This window comes from Tyto alba, unplaced genomic scaffold (assembly GCF_018691265.1).
Source record: "Tyto alba isolate M040663 unplaced genomic scaffold, T.alba_DEE_v4.0 Super-Scaffold_2, whole genome shotgun sequence".
Taxonomy (NCBI): domain Eukaryota; kingdom Metazoa; phylum Chordata; class Aves; order Strigiformes; family Tytonidae; genus Tyto; species Tyto alba.
In genome coordinates, this window is record NW_024881282.1 from 84,504,166 (window position 1) to 84,523,344 (window position 19,179).

General features: G+C 39.0%; 1 protein-coding gene across 2 annotated transcripts in view; it reads right to left on the reverse strand.

Moving 5' to 3' along the window:
- The window catches only part of CELF2 (CUGBP Elav-like family member 2), a 559,898-nt gene that overhangs the window by 370,778 nt on the left and 169,941 nt on the right, over nt 1-19,179 (reverse strand). The window contains exon 1 of one of the 2 annotated variants that reach the window (XM_032985805.2): nt 7,567-7,875. The exons of the other annotated variant lie outside the window; for it this stretch is intronic. Within the exon in view, the coding sequence (XP_032841696.1) occupies nt 7,567-7,619 (53 nt within the window). The 5' untranslated portion in view covers nt 7,620-7,875. Of the gene's footprint in view, nt 1-7,566; nt 7,876-19,179 lie in introns of those variants that run through there. 2 annotated transcript variants of the gene reach the window in all.

The window sequence follows — 19,179 nt, forward strand, 5'->3', positions numbered from 1 at the left end:
ACAGACAATTTAACTTGACAGGGGAAAAAGAAAAGAAAAGAAAGATGAGGAAAAAAAAAAATCTAACACAACTGACATGACAGATTTTTCCAATAATCTGAAATCCACGCATTCAACAAAGAAGAGAGTACGATTATTGTGATAATCACTGGAGCCTCCCAGTATTTCTACCTTTAGAAAATCCTCTGTTTTAAAACTCAGTTGGAAAAAGAAAATTAGCAAGAACAGAAAGCCAGTATCAGCAGCTCAATAAGAGTTCAGTAACAAAGCGGTCCAGTAAAACCATCTTGGGATCAACTTAAGAACAAATATCTTATAATGAATGATCAGAATGAACTCTGTACACAAAGGATGTACAGACTTTCCCAGGTAAAAAACTGAGAAACCTCTTCCACTTGTGATGAAACATGGGGAAACACACACAATCAAAGAAAAAGCATGTAAGAAACTTACATAGAAATATTATTCATATGAAGCTGGTTTTGTTGTCTTTTTATTTATTTATTAAGGAAAATTAGAGTACAAATAGCAGAAGTGTGTTCAGCGGCTCATACAAAAGAAGTTGGATGGTAACATTTAGGTTATGCTAAGAATTTTTCTTAGTGCCACAGAACATTTTTCAGAAGTACTGGAGATCCTGAAGCCTGAACAGGTTCCTTGGGAGACAGTGATAGCCACCAGACAACACCCATACCATCCCAGCCATACGAAGGTGATGAAACACAGGTGAGTAAAGTTGCACATCAACTGGTGAGGGGATTAGAAAAATGAAGGAGAACAAGAAATGAGCCTATGAAAGGAAGTATTCACATGTACAGCAATCAGACATGAAAGAGCAGCTAGCCTTTATAACGAGTTACTGAACAGAAGCAACACACACACACAAAACCAAAAAGAAAAACATAACAAAAACAAACAAACACAAAAAAAAAAAAAAATCAAACCAAAAAAACCCCCAAACCAATACACACCAAAAAACAAAGGGTAAAACCAAGAAACCCAAACACCCAAGCTAAGTAATTTGCCATTAGGCAAAGCTCAGCCAGATCATTCAGCTCTAGGTTTCAGGCTTCAACCAGCTTCAGCCTAACAGCTTCTTGGAAAAAAGCTGGTGTGTGCAAGGAATTTGAGTGGCTCATCTGTGGAGCTGCCTTGCAAAGGCAGATTTACTGAAGAAAGGGTTTTAGTAAATGAGCAAAGAATTACTTGTTCTCAAAAGAGTTAAATTCTAGTTTCAACTAAGTAAATTATTTTTATGAGGGCAGACAGTGAAAAGCTCAGCTCAAGGCAGAGCCCTGCTGTGGGCTCTATATGGACAGAGCTGTACTTCTCTATAGCCATGAAAAGTTTACAGCCAAAGTAGATAAGACAGGTATTAACAACTCCATTTTACTGGTGGGAACTGAGGCACACAGAGATTAAGTAACTCATCCAAACTGACACAGAAAGCCTGGGAAAAGCTTGGAATTATAACCTTATCTCTCAGGGCACAATGTAACACTGCCACTGCCCAGTTACCTTTCCTTTCTACAGGCAATTTCCTCCTTATTTCAGTTCCATTGAGCACCAAACTAGACAAAGCTTAAAATTTGCAATGGGTTAGTTATGAAAAAGCTACAGAGATCTGCAGATGTACATTAGGACTCTCACTGATTTAAGAGATGAAGATGATGAAATGGTAGATAAAAGTCAGTATGATTAAGTATTGCATGTAGGAAAGGATGATCCTGTTTTTACTTCCATCCTTCAACATGCGCATCCGTGTAACAGGATGTCACTAATTACCAGTCAGGAATTAAATTTTGGGGTATAATAGATGCAGAAATAACACAAGTTCCATCTCCCCTCAAAAGAAAGGAATCTGAACTCAGTGTCTCATGGCCTTATCAGGAAAACCACTCCAAACAGCTATCACATGTCCCAAAACATGGATGCAAGACAAATTTAGAGGTAAAAGAGCCCTCCCCTTTGCTGCAAGATGCTGTGGGCTCAAAGTTAAAACTGAAAAAAATAGTCAGATAAATTGATGTAGAAAACATTCATCAAGCAAAAGACAACACTGTTGGCATAGGAAGACCCTGAACTGCAAGTCACTGGTGGCTGAGAGTGTCACTACACACATCATGGGCTCTTGCTCGGCTGGTGTAGTAATTTTATGTTACATTTTAGGGGTTAGGGCAATTCAAACAATTAGGCAAAGGAACATAGCAGCAACGGTAAGTAAACCTGTTTGTGATAGAGCATTTATTTGAATAGGATGGTTAAATCTGCCATAAAGCACCTGGAAGATTTAACAACTCATGTCCAAATGAACAAGATGTAATAAGCTTGTATACAGGCTTGATATGAAAAGTGGATTGTTTTAGTAAAACTGTAGAAAACAACCTCTTATTGAAAAGAGTGATATTGAATTTTAATCAGGGGAAAATAAAGATTCAAGAATAAATCTTCACAGGCTTAGAGAAGGACTAGATGACTTTCTCAGCCATCAACAATGGATGCAGGAGTGTGTTACATCCTAATCTGCTATTTTCTGTTATCTATACTTTTTCAACTACTCCATATATCCTGCCTTTTTAAGAAAAAACAAAAACAAAAAAAAAAAAAACCAAAAAAAACCCTGCCAGTATTGTCCTTTACAATGTGCACAGAAAGCACAGATACAGAAGATGAAAAGTGATTAATAACTCATGCTTCAATATAGCTGGCCCTAATTATTCATCACAATATGATTCACTTGATTGATCATAAAGTTACATGTTCAAACTGAAAGCAGAGGAATCCAGACTATGTTTTGCCACTCGTATTTATATATCAGAGCTTAGTAACAACCATCATTCCGAAGCGATACTCATCTGCATCACGACTCGGGACTTGTGACCCTCACTAACATCCCTTTCAGTGCCATCTCTGACATTGTGTTTTTGGAGGGGTTAACAGGAAAATCATTTCTCAAATATGTTTTTATTTATTACAAGACACACACACCCTCTTTTCACGCATATTCTTTTTTTTTTTTTTTTTTTTAAGCAAGCATATTGTGGCAATTATGAGGGAATTTGTATTCTCCACTGACATCTGAAATTCCATTATCTGTATTTAATGGTAATGATGGAGTCCAGCATTATTTCCCTGGGCCAAGCTTTCAGGGCTTGTTTTCTTTTGGTTTTGAGTAGTGGGTGGAGACAACATTGTTCAGGTCCTCAGAGTAAAGCACATGTGAAATCTTTTTTTTACGTTCTTTTCTGAACAGTAGTTTTTTGTTGGGGGTCCATGCTTATAACTGGTCTGTTCAGATACTGAATACAATACAGGATGCTTTATCTTACTTAAGCTTAGCTAAACTGGAAAGGCAAAAGCCAAAACAGGAACAAGTCTCTATGGTGGTCTTGGTTTATTGTTCTGTGCCAACAACTGAATTTGAGCTGTTATGCATACTTTCCTTCCCCCTTCCCCAATTTGAACACCTTGAAGCTATTTAACCCATCTTAATTCACAGAAGATCACGGCAGCAGGCTGTGGGGATAGGGCTATTTGTCCAAAATAGCTCATAATACAAACACCAAGTCTGAAATTGATCTTCCAGAACTGACTTGCCAAGCATGAAAAGCACTTTTTTTCCTGAAAAGCTAAACCATTTACAGGCTGTTTGGATAGTTTTTGGTGGAAAAAGGAATTTTGGAGAGAACATTTGAATCGGTACATCGGCCTGACACATGACTATTCTAAACAAGATGTTCCCAGCTCCACTAGCCAAACTGTATGGGCCAGCTCAACAGGACTTGTGAAATTCAGGTCATCTGTATGCAGAGCAGTACAGCAAGATTCACTGCTTCACAGACTGTAAGTTGACCACTCATCTGAGTGAAAAGTCCTACTCTTTGCTTGGATTTCACCTTGAGGTTGCGAAGTCAAGTTAAAAACAACTTATTTTTCCTAGCAATAAGCCATAGAAAGGTCACATACTTCTTCAGACAGGAATGCAAAGGGGTACAAGGTCTTCCCTGTATAGGTAACTCATGTGATCTATAGTGTTTCATTTAGCCTTGTTGGAGCCAATTTAAGGGAGAAAAGCAAGAGAGGAGATGTGGCCTTGAAGGACTTTTTTTTTTTTTCCTCCCTTTTGTGCCTCTCCTTGCCAGGCTATTGCTCTACTTTTGCTATTGCAGTGGCCCAGAGCACAGGCTCTGGCTTCAGAAACAGCGACTGAATTTGTCCCTGTCAAGTATGAGGAAAAAAAAACATGTCCCAGAAATACAGGGGAAGTTCTGAACAGGGATTAGAGACATCTCTGGAGTCACAGTAGCTGATCTCAGTCTCTCCTGTGCACTAGGGGGGCTAGATCCCAACTCCTATATCATTTTGGAGGGAGGTAAATGGGATTTCTGTGTCTACAGAGGGCTATGTGAGCACACATCATTTGCTGGTAAGGCTCTGAAGGATTTCAAAAAGGCCTGAGGTTTTGCCAAACTCTCCTGGCTCCAAGGAGTACAGCAGACATGGCACTTATTGTAGTCTCACTATGAAAAGTGAGAAGGCATCTGTAAGGAAGGATCAGGCAACAGTGTGTTAACGTCAAAGCACAGATCTTATGCTGGGAGCTTATCTGAAAAGAGACAACAGGAGGAAAAAAAATATAATGAGCTCTCACAGATTACTTTCCAATAACTTTAATATTCAGATCACTATCAAGAAACCCTGTGAAAGAAAATAATTTCTGAAGTGGATTCTGTTCTGCACATTAAACTGTGTTTAGACATCCTGAGTTCCTCCTCCCTTGCTGTAACGTGAATCCAGCGGGTGCTGAGACTTGCCAGAAAGTTTTCAACTCTCACTGTCCTATCCCAGACAGACAACGAAAGAGAGAGGCCTGATGTAATAGTATATATACACACACCATATTGCCATTTATTTATTTTAATACCTCTGCTAGCTCTCCCAGCCCTGCTGGGTCAAGTCCAGCAAAATCCTCTGCCATCCTCCAACACCACCTCTTCCACGCGCTGGGCTCCACCAGTCAAAGCCTTGTCTGTTTTTATAGTGTACCTTTTCCTTTATTATTATCTTTATTCAGAGGGAAGACAATGTGCTTCCAGTGGATTTGGGGAGCAGGGCAGAGGAGCCAGAGCTCAGCTGATTTGGGAGGAACCAACATCAAGGCAGCCCATAGTTGCTCTGAGCACATGGGAATTATTAAGCCCCGATGCAATTATTCTCCCCACCTCCATGAGATCTGCATCCTGTCTTTTCCCAGGTAAGCAGGTCTCAAACTGTGAGTAAGTCACAGACTAAATTGCAGGGGATGCACAAGGAAAACAGAATTGAGAATTTGCCACCATAGGACACTAGTCTTGAGCTGATTGTAACATTTGCTTCAGCATTTCATTTGGGTCTTAAAGAATTGCTTTGTGCCACCTAAGAGAAACACTTCTCTATTTCTTATAAATATTAGCTACAGGCTCCCATCGTATATGGAGAGTAGACACTAAAAACAGTAGGCTCAGAAGTATCAAACAAGCTGGAAACTGGCCTGCAGAAGAGGAACTAAAATATATAAGAAAATGTAGAAGTGACATTACAGTTTAATAACTCACAAGCCATATAAACTATATGTTGATTTCTAGATTATTATTTTTTTCTTTACTATCAGTGAACATTTCACTTATATTACATACTGTCTTTTCCCACATCTTAACCCTCTGCATCCTGCAGTTGATCTGTACAAAATCATGTCTGTACAGAGTTGTTGCTATAATCATACACAGTAGCTACACAAATAAATGTCCAGTAAAATTGACTTAACCACATCTTTGACCTACTCTGTGTCTATACAGCTGTAATTTCAGATTCACACACAAAAGTTGGGAAACTTCAGTCATGCTGTAAGGAAAAAGTGCCAGGGAGATATTTCTTCCACAGTCATGTAAACACATCATTTTTTTCTAAGAAAACAGTGTCTCCTCTTTAGATCTTCTTGATTTCCAAGTCCTCTGTGTCATCCCTCAACCCAGCAAAAACCTGGCATCACCTGACTTGAGTAGCAGAGGAATCAGAAGTAGTCTCATATTGCTAGATAAACTTTTAAAATAATTCCTAGAATAGATTTTTTGGAGCACACACACTGTAAGACAACACATATAGAGCTCTGCAAAAGCACTTTACTGGCATTCATTGGTGATGATTCACAGAAGTGACCCTGGCTCTGGTCTGATGTAGCGTGACCACTTGCCCCAGTTGCCAATCACAGCCCTGCACTCCACTATCCCACACACTACATTTGAGCTAACATCCACACTGAGGTTTTGGAAGTCAAACAGAAACTCATCATTCTGTGCTGACAGTCCTAAATGACTTTAAAAAAACCCAAAACAAAACAAAAAAAACTTGCAATAAGACCGGTATGCCAAGTCTCATACCACAGACAAGGATAAAGGATTTTGGTTCATATTTCTACACACAAGCTCAGAAGATGGTCAGAGAAATTCAAACTTCTGAAAAAAGGAACTTCAACACTCTGCAAATATGAGGGAAAAAACCTAGTATGTAAGTAGACTTTATAATTTGACTTCTGAAGGGTTGTTTTTCCTCTTTCAGCTCAGGACACATTAAGTTCCTTAAAACATTGTAGCAAGAAGATATACTTTATACATATTCATATAGCTCCTCAAAATCCCTGTAATTTACTTAAAAAAAAATACTGTATTAGGTGCAGCTTCATGTTTTACATAAGAGCTGAGGGAAATATATTTAACTTCCTATTTAACTAATTTTATAATTTTGCCATCTACATTCCCAGATGTTTCCAATGTTTCAGTGAAGTTTCTGCAGACCATCTGCAAACTTTTTACAGGTCCAGATTCTCAATAAGGCAAAACCAAGTATTTATTGCAGCATTAAACATGGACATTTAACACTGTTGAGCTTTAATATCTGCAGCAGGCATTAACAGTCTTTCCCCTTCCACCCCCCTTAACCTTCTTTTTAGCAGTTTGAGTTACTATTTTTCACTATTCAAAGTAAAAAATAGCAGTGCTGAAGGTAAAAATCAGTATCAACTTTTAGGTATCAAACACATGCTTTAGAGGAACAACGAACTGTAGGAGTTTCAACAATAAACTGAAGCAAGCACATTAGTCCCCCTTCCTTCCCCCAAGCCTATTTTTCACTTTTTCACCAATTTTCATGCTGGTTTTTACTCCTCTAATGTTTCCCACCCATTCCCCTGCAGATCACAGTGAAGAAAGCAGAGAGTTAATCCTACAGTTTCAACTGGTGTGAGCCTTTACTATTAACTTGAATTTATGGAACAATCTCTCCTTAAAAAAAGAAAGAAAGAAAAAAAATTCCTCACTGCACTGTAACACTGAGAAGTATATTTTAAAAATCTCCCTCGGGTCTCTCTAAACATCTGCTTAAAGGTTTGCTGTATCTTAAAAGGGCTCTAATTACCAGAAACTCCTCTCTTACTTAAGCCCAGGGCTCACATTTTGATTATAACTCAAGCTCCAGTTAATTTAGGGCTAAACCAAAAATGCCTGTACCAAACAGAAGAAAACATAGGCCTACCTTAAAACTTTCCAGCTTTTCAGAGGATCCAAGTCAGAGATTATAGACACCATTGTAGTAGTAATAATAATAAAATATATATATAAAAAGAAAAAAAAACACAGCAGGGAAGCCTAACCACAAAAGCAGCAAGTACTCTACTCAGTGTGGGAATGACAACAAACCCAGCACAGCTCTTCCTCCTTCTCAAGCTGATAAGCACTTGTCCCAGCTTCTCTCCACCCCCAAAATCAATCTTGTGCTATATTGCTTCACAGTCCCAGTTTCATTTCTTCACCACTACCTTTTAAAGCCCTTGTAATCTCCTCCAACTGATCAAATTTGACCTTTTTGTAGCCCACTTTATTCCAAGCACAGCCCTCAGTTAAATCTCTCTTTATTAACACCGTCCTTCTTGGCTTTCGTTTGGAACAAACACAGTTCAGGCTTGAAGCCCCCAGCCTTTGCCAGCAATCATTTACAGATTACTGCAAGCTGCAGTCTTCTCCTTTTGGGTATTTTCTTCTACCTCTGAGGTTTGCTTTTATATTATTTTCTGAAGGTTGTGGGGGATCTCCCTTTACCTATTCTGTGCAGGTTGGAGTTTGACGCTTTTAAAGGAGGGACTTTCCAAAGCAACACCTCTCCCACCCTTCCCTCCTCCCCTTACCCCTCACCCTCATATAGACAGACAGATACACACATTAAAAACAGTTCACAACTTTTGAATACAGAATCATTTTACTCCACCTTTATTTTTTGAAGTCTATTAGACTTGATAGACTTGGAAGCTGAAGCTGTGACTGAAAGCATTCTGATTTATAACAAGTCTGCTATTATGATGGAATAATAAAAAACGTAGTAATACAAAGACAGATGTTACCCTTTGGGTGTTTGAAAGGGGAAAAGATGCCTATATAATCCGTTAAATCCATTTCTCCTTTTTGTTGCTACTTAAAAAATAAGCATATTCCAGATCACTATGGTAATCTGAAAAGTTGTGTAACTGCTGTTAGTGTGTTTTTATTTAGGAAAATCTAGATGATTGGCTTCTTTTGTGTTTCTGTAACACTTTTTGACATTGATTTCCCTGCATTAAAATATTTATCTTTTGCATTTTTTTTTCCCTCTAAATATTTTCCATTCATCCTGTGAATGACTGTACCCTCTCCTTGAGCTCCACTGATTCACTGGGATTTCTGGAAACTCCCAAATTAAAATTCTGGGGGAAAAAAAGCAAAACCGTACCTTATGAAGTGTTCAGTTGGAACCAAACTACCCCAAATGACAGATACTTCCACTTTGCTATTTATACCACAGGCATATGCTCCTAATTTCTCTCTGCCACCAGTTCTCAAAAAAAAAAAAAAAAAAAAAAAAAAAAAAAGTTAAGATCAGCCCTTGTATGTTAAAAAGAAGCAGTAATATGATGGTCACATAGAGATCTGGTAGCTTGTGACATCACATGCTCATGGAAACATAATAAAGTGTATAATAATGCATAATAAACTTTTGAGGCTGCTTTAAGTCTTCCACCACCTCCTCCTTTGGTACGATAAAACTTGAGCTATGTTTAAACTGTTTTCAGGGCTCCCTTGTACATTGCAGGATGGTTTTGGGCACCCTGAACCTCTTCTTGCTGGTGTCCCTACAGTGCAAAGGCAGCACAATCTTGCCCCTGCCACAAGGTGACACTGAGGCTTCCTGCTGCCCCAAAAATATTTTGTGACCCTTTTGTCTGCCAGATAGCAGCCAAGAGATAGCGGTCAGATAGAAACAATCAGTTTTATACTGCCTAGATGCAAAATGCCTTCTTTGTTCGAAGGCCAGCGCATCACTGACTCCTCATTTAGAATAAACGTACATTAAGTCCTCTGCCACCTCTTTTGCCAGGCCTCAGCCCTGTGAAGCTGGTTCAGCATGTGGGGCCACACTATTTGATCAGTTTAGCAAATCAGGCCCCAAGTTCAGACCTCTGGATTTTACATCCTCCCATGGGCAGCAGCTCCAACAGATTTGCTTACCTTTGAGGGATGTAACGATGATAAATACATCAGAGACTGCTGACGGTGAGATTGCAGGTGCAGATCTGGAGGGAGGAGGGTGAAGGACAGCTAGGGGGTTACGGATGCTTCTCCTGCCTCTTAAGGCTAACATGGCACAGGTGTTTCTCACCCAATGCACACATATCTCTGAGCACTTCTTCAGAGATAAGGGTTGTATACACCTCTGGAAAGGTTGGGGCCATATATTTATTTACCTACGGGAGATGGGTTAGATGCTTGCCATGGAAACAATTGCCATTTTTCAAATGTTTCTTTGTGGAGCTGAGGAAACCTTAAATTTTAGCATACGAAGCAATTAAAAAGAGATTGGCTAGTGTCTCTTCTTTTCTTCCCAAAATTTTTAAACCACCATTGCACAGGTTAATCCCTCACTTGAGGTTGGGGAGGACATAAGTGGTTACAGAACACTGTCTTTTCTCTTTCTACTCTACCTTACTGTCACATTTACTGCTTTTAGAGCTATATTCCTGTATTTTCCCATGTAAACTTCTCACTGAATATTTCATATTGATGACCAAGCTCCAATTCAGTAAGACTTCAAGCTTAGACTGCAAACAAAAAAAATTCAAGATACCCTGTCTTATCACATCCCCTCAGCAAGCCCAGTTTGAGCCCTTGTCACATCCTATCCATCCATTGTTGTGTCAAGATGAGAAAGAGGTGGTGATGCTCTGCCTTTATACCCCACTTAGGGATCTAACTGGTTTCAGTTTCTGTATGGGTCAGGAGTAGGGGAGAGCTACAAGGCTGAGAGACATTTATATTACCCTGGTGTATATGGAGAAACCAAGGCCAAGAGAAACAACTCAGCACCTATCCCCTCGCTTCAGGTCAGTGCCAAACCTGCCCAGAGCTCTGCTGCACCAAGATGCTCAGCATCTCATGCTCCATTCATCCAGAAATTCCACAAACTATCTCAATATCAAGAATGTTATCTCTAACAAGTATATTTTTTACTTTCTAAAGACACATTTTTCACTGCCTTCCCACAGAAAACACTCCATTATTTCCTCCACATGAAAACTATACCATAGGAGTAAAGATTCTTATTCCTTTCCCATTTGCAATTATTTATGGTTATTTTTATTATTTTCATCCTAAACTTTTCATGACTGGAACAAAAGCCAGGTCTCTGTTTTGCTGGACCTGTCTGGCATTTTACCAGCTTTTCCTACAACACTGAAGAAAGCAACTGTAAGCTTTCTAAAAATAAAACTGGGAGATTAAGTTTAGCACAGAGAAACTTGTGGCAGGCAATGGATTTTCCAAAACAGCCTCACGTATTTCATACAGCATGTAGCTATAGTAGGAGAAAATAAACAAATAGAAACACACTGTAAACTTATTTTAACTCTTGTGCTTGGATAGCAGCACTCCAGCTAATCTTTTAGCTAAATGCTTTTTCTGTTGCAGTTAAGGACTTTGTCTTCAAAACTTTTATTTTTATGCTTTAAGTAAAGAAATTTCCTATGGTCTTCAGCTTGTTTGCCAAGAAACAGCGAGCACATCTGTGAAATATTACTTAAGCAAATTTATTACAGTTAGCCAGAAGGCAACAACCCTGAAAGTTTCCTCTACCTGTTGAAATCCAGCCTATTGTATAGCTTGGGTCTCTCATGCCATATCATGTCCCACTAGTGAGAACTTAGCAGTTCTCAGTCAATACAATAAAGAAATACAAGCTTTCCAAGATTTTGAGTCATGTTAAAGTAAATATATATACATATTTGAAAACAATATTATTATATACACACACACAAAATAAAGGATCTCTAAGCAATGTCATCATCCTTAGTTTAGACAGCTGTGGAGTCAAAAAAGTTCCAGATCAGCTAGCTACAAACATTTGAAGGTCAAGTACAGGACAAAGCATTTAAAAAAACATAAGCAATGATGGCTACTGAGCATTAGAAAGATGATTTTATGAGATATTTTTTCCAAGCTGTTTCTTCAGCAGAAACCTATCAGACTGAGGACTTAATAGTGTTGGGCAGGAAAATAAACCAAGTATAGTAAGCAGTTTGGGTTGGTTATTTAATCTTCTTTCACGGGTGTTATCACATTCAAAAGATTTTAGGAGCCAGGGAATGTTTGCCAAAGCACAATCTTTTAGTCAGGATGCCCAACAGCCTGGTTATCATGCAATAATAGAGAAATAAATAACTTTCTAGCACCTTCCCAACACATATTTTCCATCACTCTTTCATACAAAGCAGTATTAAGTTATTTGAAAGAAATCCTGGTCTTTTACCAGGAAAACTTCACTCTCCCTAGGGAGCCTGTTGTTAGACAAAAGCTTATCTATTAAAGAGTGGCCTCCAACTTCAGGGCTGCTGTTGTGGGCTGATAAAGGCTCTTCTCCAGACTGTGTCATGCTGTCCCTCCCCACCAACGTTGCCACCCCCCTGCCTTTCCTCCCAGTGCCTAATGCCTTGCCTTTTAAGCAATGGAGTGACTAATTGAAAATGCATTCCAGTGCTTTACAAGCAGCTTTTCCTTTCCTGCTGACCAGCCAAATGTTTTAAAGTTGGCAAGATGCTGTTTTAACTTGGGAACTCGGGTGCTTGTTCATGTCCTGGATGTGTGAATAAATCTGGCTGAATTTAAGAATTCTGTTGAACAAAATAAATTAGAAATCTCACTTCTAGAACTGGTATGAGTAAATCCACGTACTACAAATCTTTAAAGCAAGTACATTCTCTCTTTGTGAAATACATGATCTGGGAAACAAGAAATTTTAAGTCCTAAGTTTAAGAAATGCACAAAGTCATGCACTAGTACTTGCACACAACCGGAGAAAAAGCAGTTACAAGAAGGCATAAATCCAAATGACAATTGCCTTTTGGGAGAGTACTGTAACCAAAACACCCTGGAGACAGTCAGTAATCACTGATTCATGGCCAGTCAATGGCCAACCAGTCTGGGATTCAGCACATCTTATCACACACAGCAACTTAGAAGTTGGCTTCATCCAGAAGCTGCAGAGATTTAAGGGTTTTGTTTCTTTGCTAAACAGCAAGCTTGATTGTACAAAGCCTGCCCTTTAACAGTTAATAGTTAATCTTAAATTACATAAATGTGTCTCATACTTATCGACTTCTCACTTTTACAAAGTCTGCAGAGACAAACTTTCAGGAGATGGTATTTTTTTTATACTGATTGTGATTTTAATGGATTTTCAAGTACTTTCAGGTTCTGCTCATGACAACTGCTACAATAAAAAGCCTTATGAACAAAGATGTGTTTTGTGCCTATTCACCTAGCAGAAAATGACTATTACGGCATACTTTATTATGGGAAAAATGCTTTCCAGCCTCTCTGAAGAGACAGCCTTCCCCAAACTCCCATCATCCTAATTGTTTTTCAGATGTTTGTAGTTTACTTTAAACAGCATATGAGACAAACATTTACATCCTCTGCTAAATTTCTCTTTATTGGCTAGCAAGAGCATTTCTTCATTCTGCAGCATTGGAAGAGGGGTAACACTTTTGTAGTCTGAGGCAGGGCTTGTCCTTCCTCACCCAGAGGAAAGAATGAAAGAAAAGAAAAGCTCCTTGTATTTACCAGGCATGTTCAGAAAGAGCTACTTGCACACCCCAATCTGCTTCTTTCATTCCATTTGAGAGAGTCATGGGTCAAATTTGGTAGAGAAGAAAATAACAGCCATTAACTGTTCCAGTGCCGCAGCAGACTAAAAAGCCAAAGCTGACACCATCTGTCTTTCTAATTCCATTCTTTTGGTGTCAGACCATACAGTGAACACCAAGAGGTCCTTATGAATCCTTATGAAAAGGTTATTGTTCACATTGCCTCCATAACATAGTCCAGAAAATAAAAACTTCAGTAATGACCTTAATAAGTGCTTTGTTGTGAAGACCATGTTTTCACATGGACCACAGCTGCATTTATACAGCCTGAATGCCATCTCATGCAGCACAGAAGTACAAATCTAAGTATAATTAAATTATGCTGAATGCATACTGTAAAATGTTTAGGAAACTGTTTCCAAAGAGACAAAGAAAAATTAGTGGCTCCATATCCATATATGTCTTCAACAGACTTTTCAAATATTTACCTGTAGTTTTCTATCCATCACAGAAATCCAGAGAATAGGATGATTATTGATAAGGAACTAGATGGAGATATTCAGTTAATTCCTCTCAATGTCTTTCTTCCTGACATTGAGAAAACTTTTTTATCTGTGTCCTACTTTCCCATCTGGGAGGGACAGATATCACCCTAGCAATCTACAGAGCAGAACACTAGGAACTTAATAGAAGACACAAAAATTGGCAGCTTTATGAAATTCCCTCCTTTCCAAGATTGTTTTAAGTATAAATCAGCTGAAATACTGGTTTGTCATTCAGTGTAAAAGAACATGATCTGTTGAGACAGATGGCTTCTACTACTTCAAAAATTTAAGAGTTGCTGTAGCAAAGCAAGGAACCCCTGAAGCTTTAAAAAATGGTCAGCTATACCATACCCTTTAAAATGAAATTAATTCAAGAGCTTCAAAGTTCTGGAGGGAAATAAGGGGAATATAACAAAAAGAAATAATTATGAAATTAAGAAAATGGTGAAATAAAACTTCCATTTCTGAGATTCATCTTTATTAAACTCATTCAGGCGTGTGGTTTTGAAAGTCCCAACCACAAACACCTACCTTGTGCATGGAGCTTATATCCTTCAGACAGAGAGAGAGATACACAAAGTTTCTTGTGATAGTGCTTTGCTATTGACTTAAAGATGCTCACACGTAAGTAGGGAAATATAAAATGATTTAGATGTTAGAGCAATCACATACATATTTCATATAAAGGCATGGAGAAGCATTCTTTTAGTCTGCACCAGCACAGGCTGAGTTTATGTCTCATGCTGGTCAGGCTTCAAGACTTGCTGGACTGACTAGAGATAACTCTGCTTCATCTTCCCTTCCTATTACAAAGGCAGGGAGAGCTGACAAAATGGAAAGACTACTTTTTTCCAAAACAGCTGGCAGGAGATTTTCATAGGCACACAAAACAATTAAGTGTCCTATTTCTGGGCATGTAATGCCCCTGGAGCCTTTGTTTAAAAGTGCTTTTCTGCTTGCATAGGCACAAGCATCTACAAATCCATGTACAGGTGTGTGTGTATATCTAAACAAAGCACCATGGAGCACACTGAAATAAGCTGTTGCCCTCCTGATGAAAAATCATCCCTGTGAAAACAGTACAAAAGAGAGTTCCGTAACAGTATTACTTCATTAATAGAAGGATGGAATTAAATCCAGTTTTAAAGTGCAAGTTATTAATACAAAAAGGTTGCTAAAAAGATTCTTTTCAGGGGAAATGAGAGAAAATTTTTTTTTTTTCTTAATTGTTCACTGTAAATATTTGCCTTTATTTTTTAAAGAAACTTTTTTTTTTTTTTTTTTTTTGTAAAAAAGCAGTACCATGCTTTTTCTATGTGAGTTACTTATTGCAAAAAAGGCATCATGTAAATGTTCATTCATTCCCATGTTGGCTATTCCATTACTTCTTACATCTCTTCATGAAAGTTTTATATCTTTCAAACCATTAATAGCTACTGTCACCCAGATTACATTATTTATATACACAGGTCGTATTCACACATACAGTTGTTTACAAAAGATCCCTTCCTTCTGTTCAAAAATATTCAAAATCTCATGTTGCACTTTTCTTTCTTGCTGACCTCATTTACAAAAGCCCAAGCATGTTAGCGATTTTTCTCCCATACAAGTCCTAGGCTGTGATTCCAATAAAGACAAGAACAGGTCCCCTTGTTAATAATAAACCATTTTTATTACTTTCTAAACCTCAGGCAGAAACATTCGTTGCTTCATCTGACAAAATCCAACCAATAGACTGCAAAAAGAGTTAGATTAATAGAACCAGCTTTCTAGAACATTACACTGCCCTCTAGACACTGGATGTCTTGAAAATTGCATATTGTATAGTTTGGCCCATAGAGGAGCAAGGAAATTATCTTTGTTTTCTTGTTTGGGTGTTCAGTTGTTATAGCCTAAGCAAATCCATGCTTCCCTGGAAGCTGCAGGACCTAATAGGGGCTGAGTACCCCAAGCCTGGAATGGCTTGGTTGCTAATAACTCATGGGCTGTCCTGGGGAAACCTATTTAATTTCACAGGTTCCTGGTGTGTCAGGCAAGAAGCGATCGTTAGATCTTCCTATCTTAGATTTCACTGATGACCCTGTCTGACAGAATTTTTAGAGGACTAAATTACAAATTGTGTTGTTTCTCATCATCCAGGAAGAAGTTCAGTCTCTGCCTGAGGAAATCAGGAGGGGAAGATGCTGCTGCTTTTCATAATAGTTTCTTCAAATAATTTATATTTCTCTCTTTTACTTTGTAGCTTGTCTGAGAATGAGAAGCTCCAGCTGCTGATAATTATTCCTTATCCAGCAGTTTGAGAAAGCTTTTTCCTCTTGAAGAAATAAGTGTCTAGTCACTTAGCAGTCTGCTTTTAGATACCCCCAAGCCTTCCTTTTTCCTTTTTCTTTTAGATACCAGCTCCTTGGAAAGTAAACAGAAAGTGAACTTATCATGAACAGGTCTAAATTTTCTTGGAAATGTTGAATTTTTTAATGTCCAATGGAACATTTATATGGCTCCACAAATGAAAAGAAAAAAACACAAGATAGAAATCCTCCTGAACAGACAACTCTATATTGTTAACATAAAGCATTTTCTTCAGTACTTGAAGTTTTTTTCTCACAGAATCATGGAATGCTTGAGATCAGAAGAAACCAGCCTCTGGAGGTCAACATGTCCAAACCCCGTACTCAAGCAGGGCCACCTAGAGCCAGTTGCTCAGGACTGTGTCCAAACAGCTTTAAAATATCCCCAGGGAGGGAGACTCCACAACCTCCCTGGGTAATCTGTGCCAGTGCTCAGTCACCTTCGCAGTGAAAAAATATTTCCTGACATTCAAAGGGAATCTCCTGTGTTTCAATTTGTGCCCATTGTTTCTGGTCCTGTCACTGGGCTCCACTGAGAAGAGCCTGGTTCTGTTCTCCTCTTCACAGCCTCCTTTCAGGTATTTAGATACACTGACAAGATCCTCCTGAGCCCTGTTTTCTGAACAGTCCCAGATCTCTCAGCCTTTCCTCATATGTGAGGTGCTCCAGACCCTTAGTCATCTTTGTGGCCCTTCATTGGACTCTTTCTAGTATGTTCATGTCTCTCTTGTACTGAGGATCCCAGAACTGGACACAGTGCTCCAGGTGTGGCCTCACCAGTGCTGAGGGGACCTGCTGGCAATATTTTATTTAATGCAGCCCAGGATACCATTTGCCTTTTCTACTGCAAGGGCACTGAAGTCCAGGTAGACAATATCCACCACTTTCCACTCATCTACTAGGCCAGTCAAAACATAATAGAAGTTTATCAAGATAGTCAAGAATGATTTCTCCTTGGTGACTATTCCTGATGACTATCTTGCCCTCGATGTACCTGGAAATGGTTTTCAGGATTAGTTGTTCCATCACATTGCCAGGGATCAAGGTGAAGCTGACTGACCTGTAGTACCCTGGGTCCTCCTCCTTGCCCTTCTTGAAGATAGGAGTGACATTTGCTTTCTTCCAATCTTCGGGCATTTCTCCCAGTCATCATCATTAATCAAAGATTATCGAGAGCATCCTTGCAATGACATCTGCCAGGTCCCTCAGGAATCATGGGTGCATCCCATCAGAACCCATGGGTTTATGTCTGTCCAGTTTGTTTAAGTATTCCCTGACTTGAACCACTTCCACTAGTGGTAAATTTTCTTTGCTCTAAGCTTTCCCCGCTGGGGAAACATTAGGATTGCTTGTCCTGATGGTCAAGCCTGAGGCAAAGAAGGCATTCAGTACCTCAGCCTTTTATACGTCCTGTGTAACAAGGTCCCCTGTGTCACTTAGCAGTGGGCCCACATTTCCCCTAGTCTTCCTTTTGTCAGCTAGGTACTTATAGAAGCTCTTGTTGTCTTTGACATCCTGGCCAAATTCAATTCCATTTTGGCTTTGGCTTTCCTAACTTCAACCCTGGATGACTGAACAATGTTTCTGTATTCCTCTCAGGTTACCCATCCTTACTTCCACCCTCTGTAGTCTTCCTTTTCATGTCTGAGTTTGTCCTGAAACTCCTTGTTCACCCACACTGTCCTCCTGACAATTTTGCCTGACTTCTAAGTTGTTGGGATGGAAGTCTCTTGAGCTTGGATCCTTGAATATGAGCCAGATTTCTTGGGCCACCCTTCCTTCCAGGGCCTTATTCCATCTTCGAAGATGCCAGTCTTCTCTCCTAAAGTCCAGTGTTTTGAGCTTGCTTTTCACCCTCCTTCCTGCACTCAAGATCCTGATTTTTACTCAGACGTTGTTTCCAGACAACCTTCTTTTGAAATTATGAATGCTGCATCTAAAATTCATATTCATTTCATGATGTTTATAGTGAGTTTAGGCTTCATGTTGATATTACTGATGACAAAACTAGGTCTAATACTTCTCCTAATACACAGTCATCCAGCTGAGGCCTGCTTTGAGATGTCAATTGACCTGTGTTCAATCCAGTTAACCTGTGGTCTGCTGGTAATGAATAGCCGTAATCTTCCCTAGACTACCAAAGGATGCAAAGTAAAGAGCCTAGGAATACTTTTCCATTGTAACGTCATAAAGTAATAAAATGGGTATTTTTGAAAGAATTCCTGATTTTCATTAGTTACATTCCTATTAGTCAAATATTTTTCAGCTAAATGTTTTGTATCTTTTCTTTCTGTTGACAGATTGAGCATCCCATGGGTATGTAGGGCAGACCACCTGTCCTTTTTGAACACACATAACTTTAATATGACCATGTTATGGCAAATAAAATTTCCCTTTCAGTGAAGATTAACTCAGTCTTCACATTTAAAATGATTCAGTCCCAATAGATGTTTCTATCTATCTACATTTTCTATAAATTTGAAACAAATTTTATTATCCTTACATGATGTGAGCAAATCATCCTGCTGCATTTCAAGTGCAAAACTAAAATATTTATCACCCAGAACATAGAAAAACCTACTTCCCACCTCTGTCTTTCCTGTAGTGCTATTAACAATTTTATCTCCAGCTAGTAATGACCTATACCAAGAGTTCATATACAGAAAGTGGTATGAAACTGTTTTAAAAGAGCATGCAGCCCAGCATAGAGGATCAATGCCACTTTTTATCCCCACCCATACATGCTGAAAGTTTGCCAGCTCTTGCTGAAGCAAATTCCTACTTCCCAGCTCCCATCTGGCCTCTCTCCCCTGCTGTCAGAAGTGACAACCATTTTAGCGAATCCACCTGAACAGATATGTCTGTCATAGTTCAAACTCATGTCTAAGCAAAATAACTGTTGTGGAAAGCTGTCCTGATCTGGGTGGTAGGACAGCTTTTTGATACCCAGAGTGAAAAAAACAATACTTAAACATTAATATACTACAGATTCTTTAATTTCTGCTCCAGCTGCTGTAAAACCTGGCACAAGACTGGAGAAATAGTAGCTGCAACTTTATCAGCCACTGAATTTGGCAGAAAGGAGAGC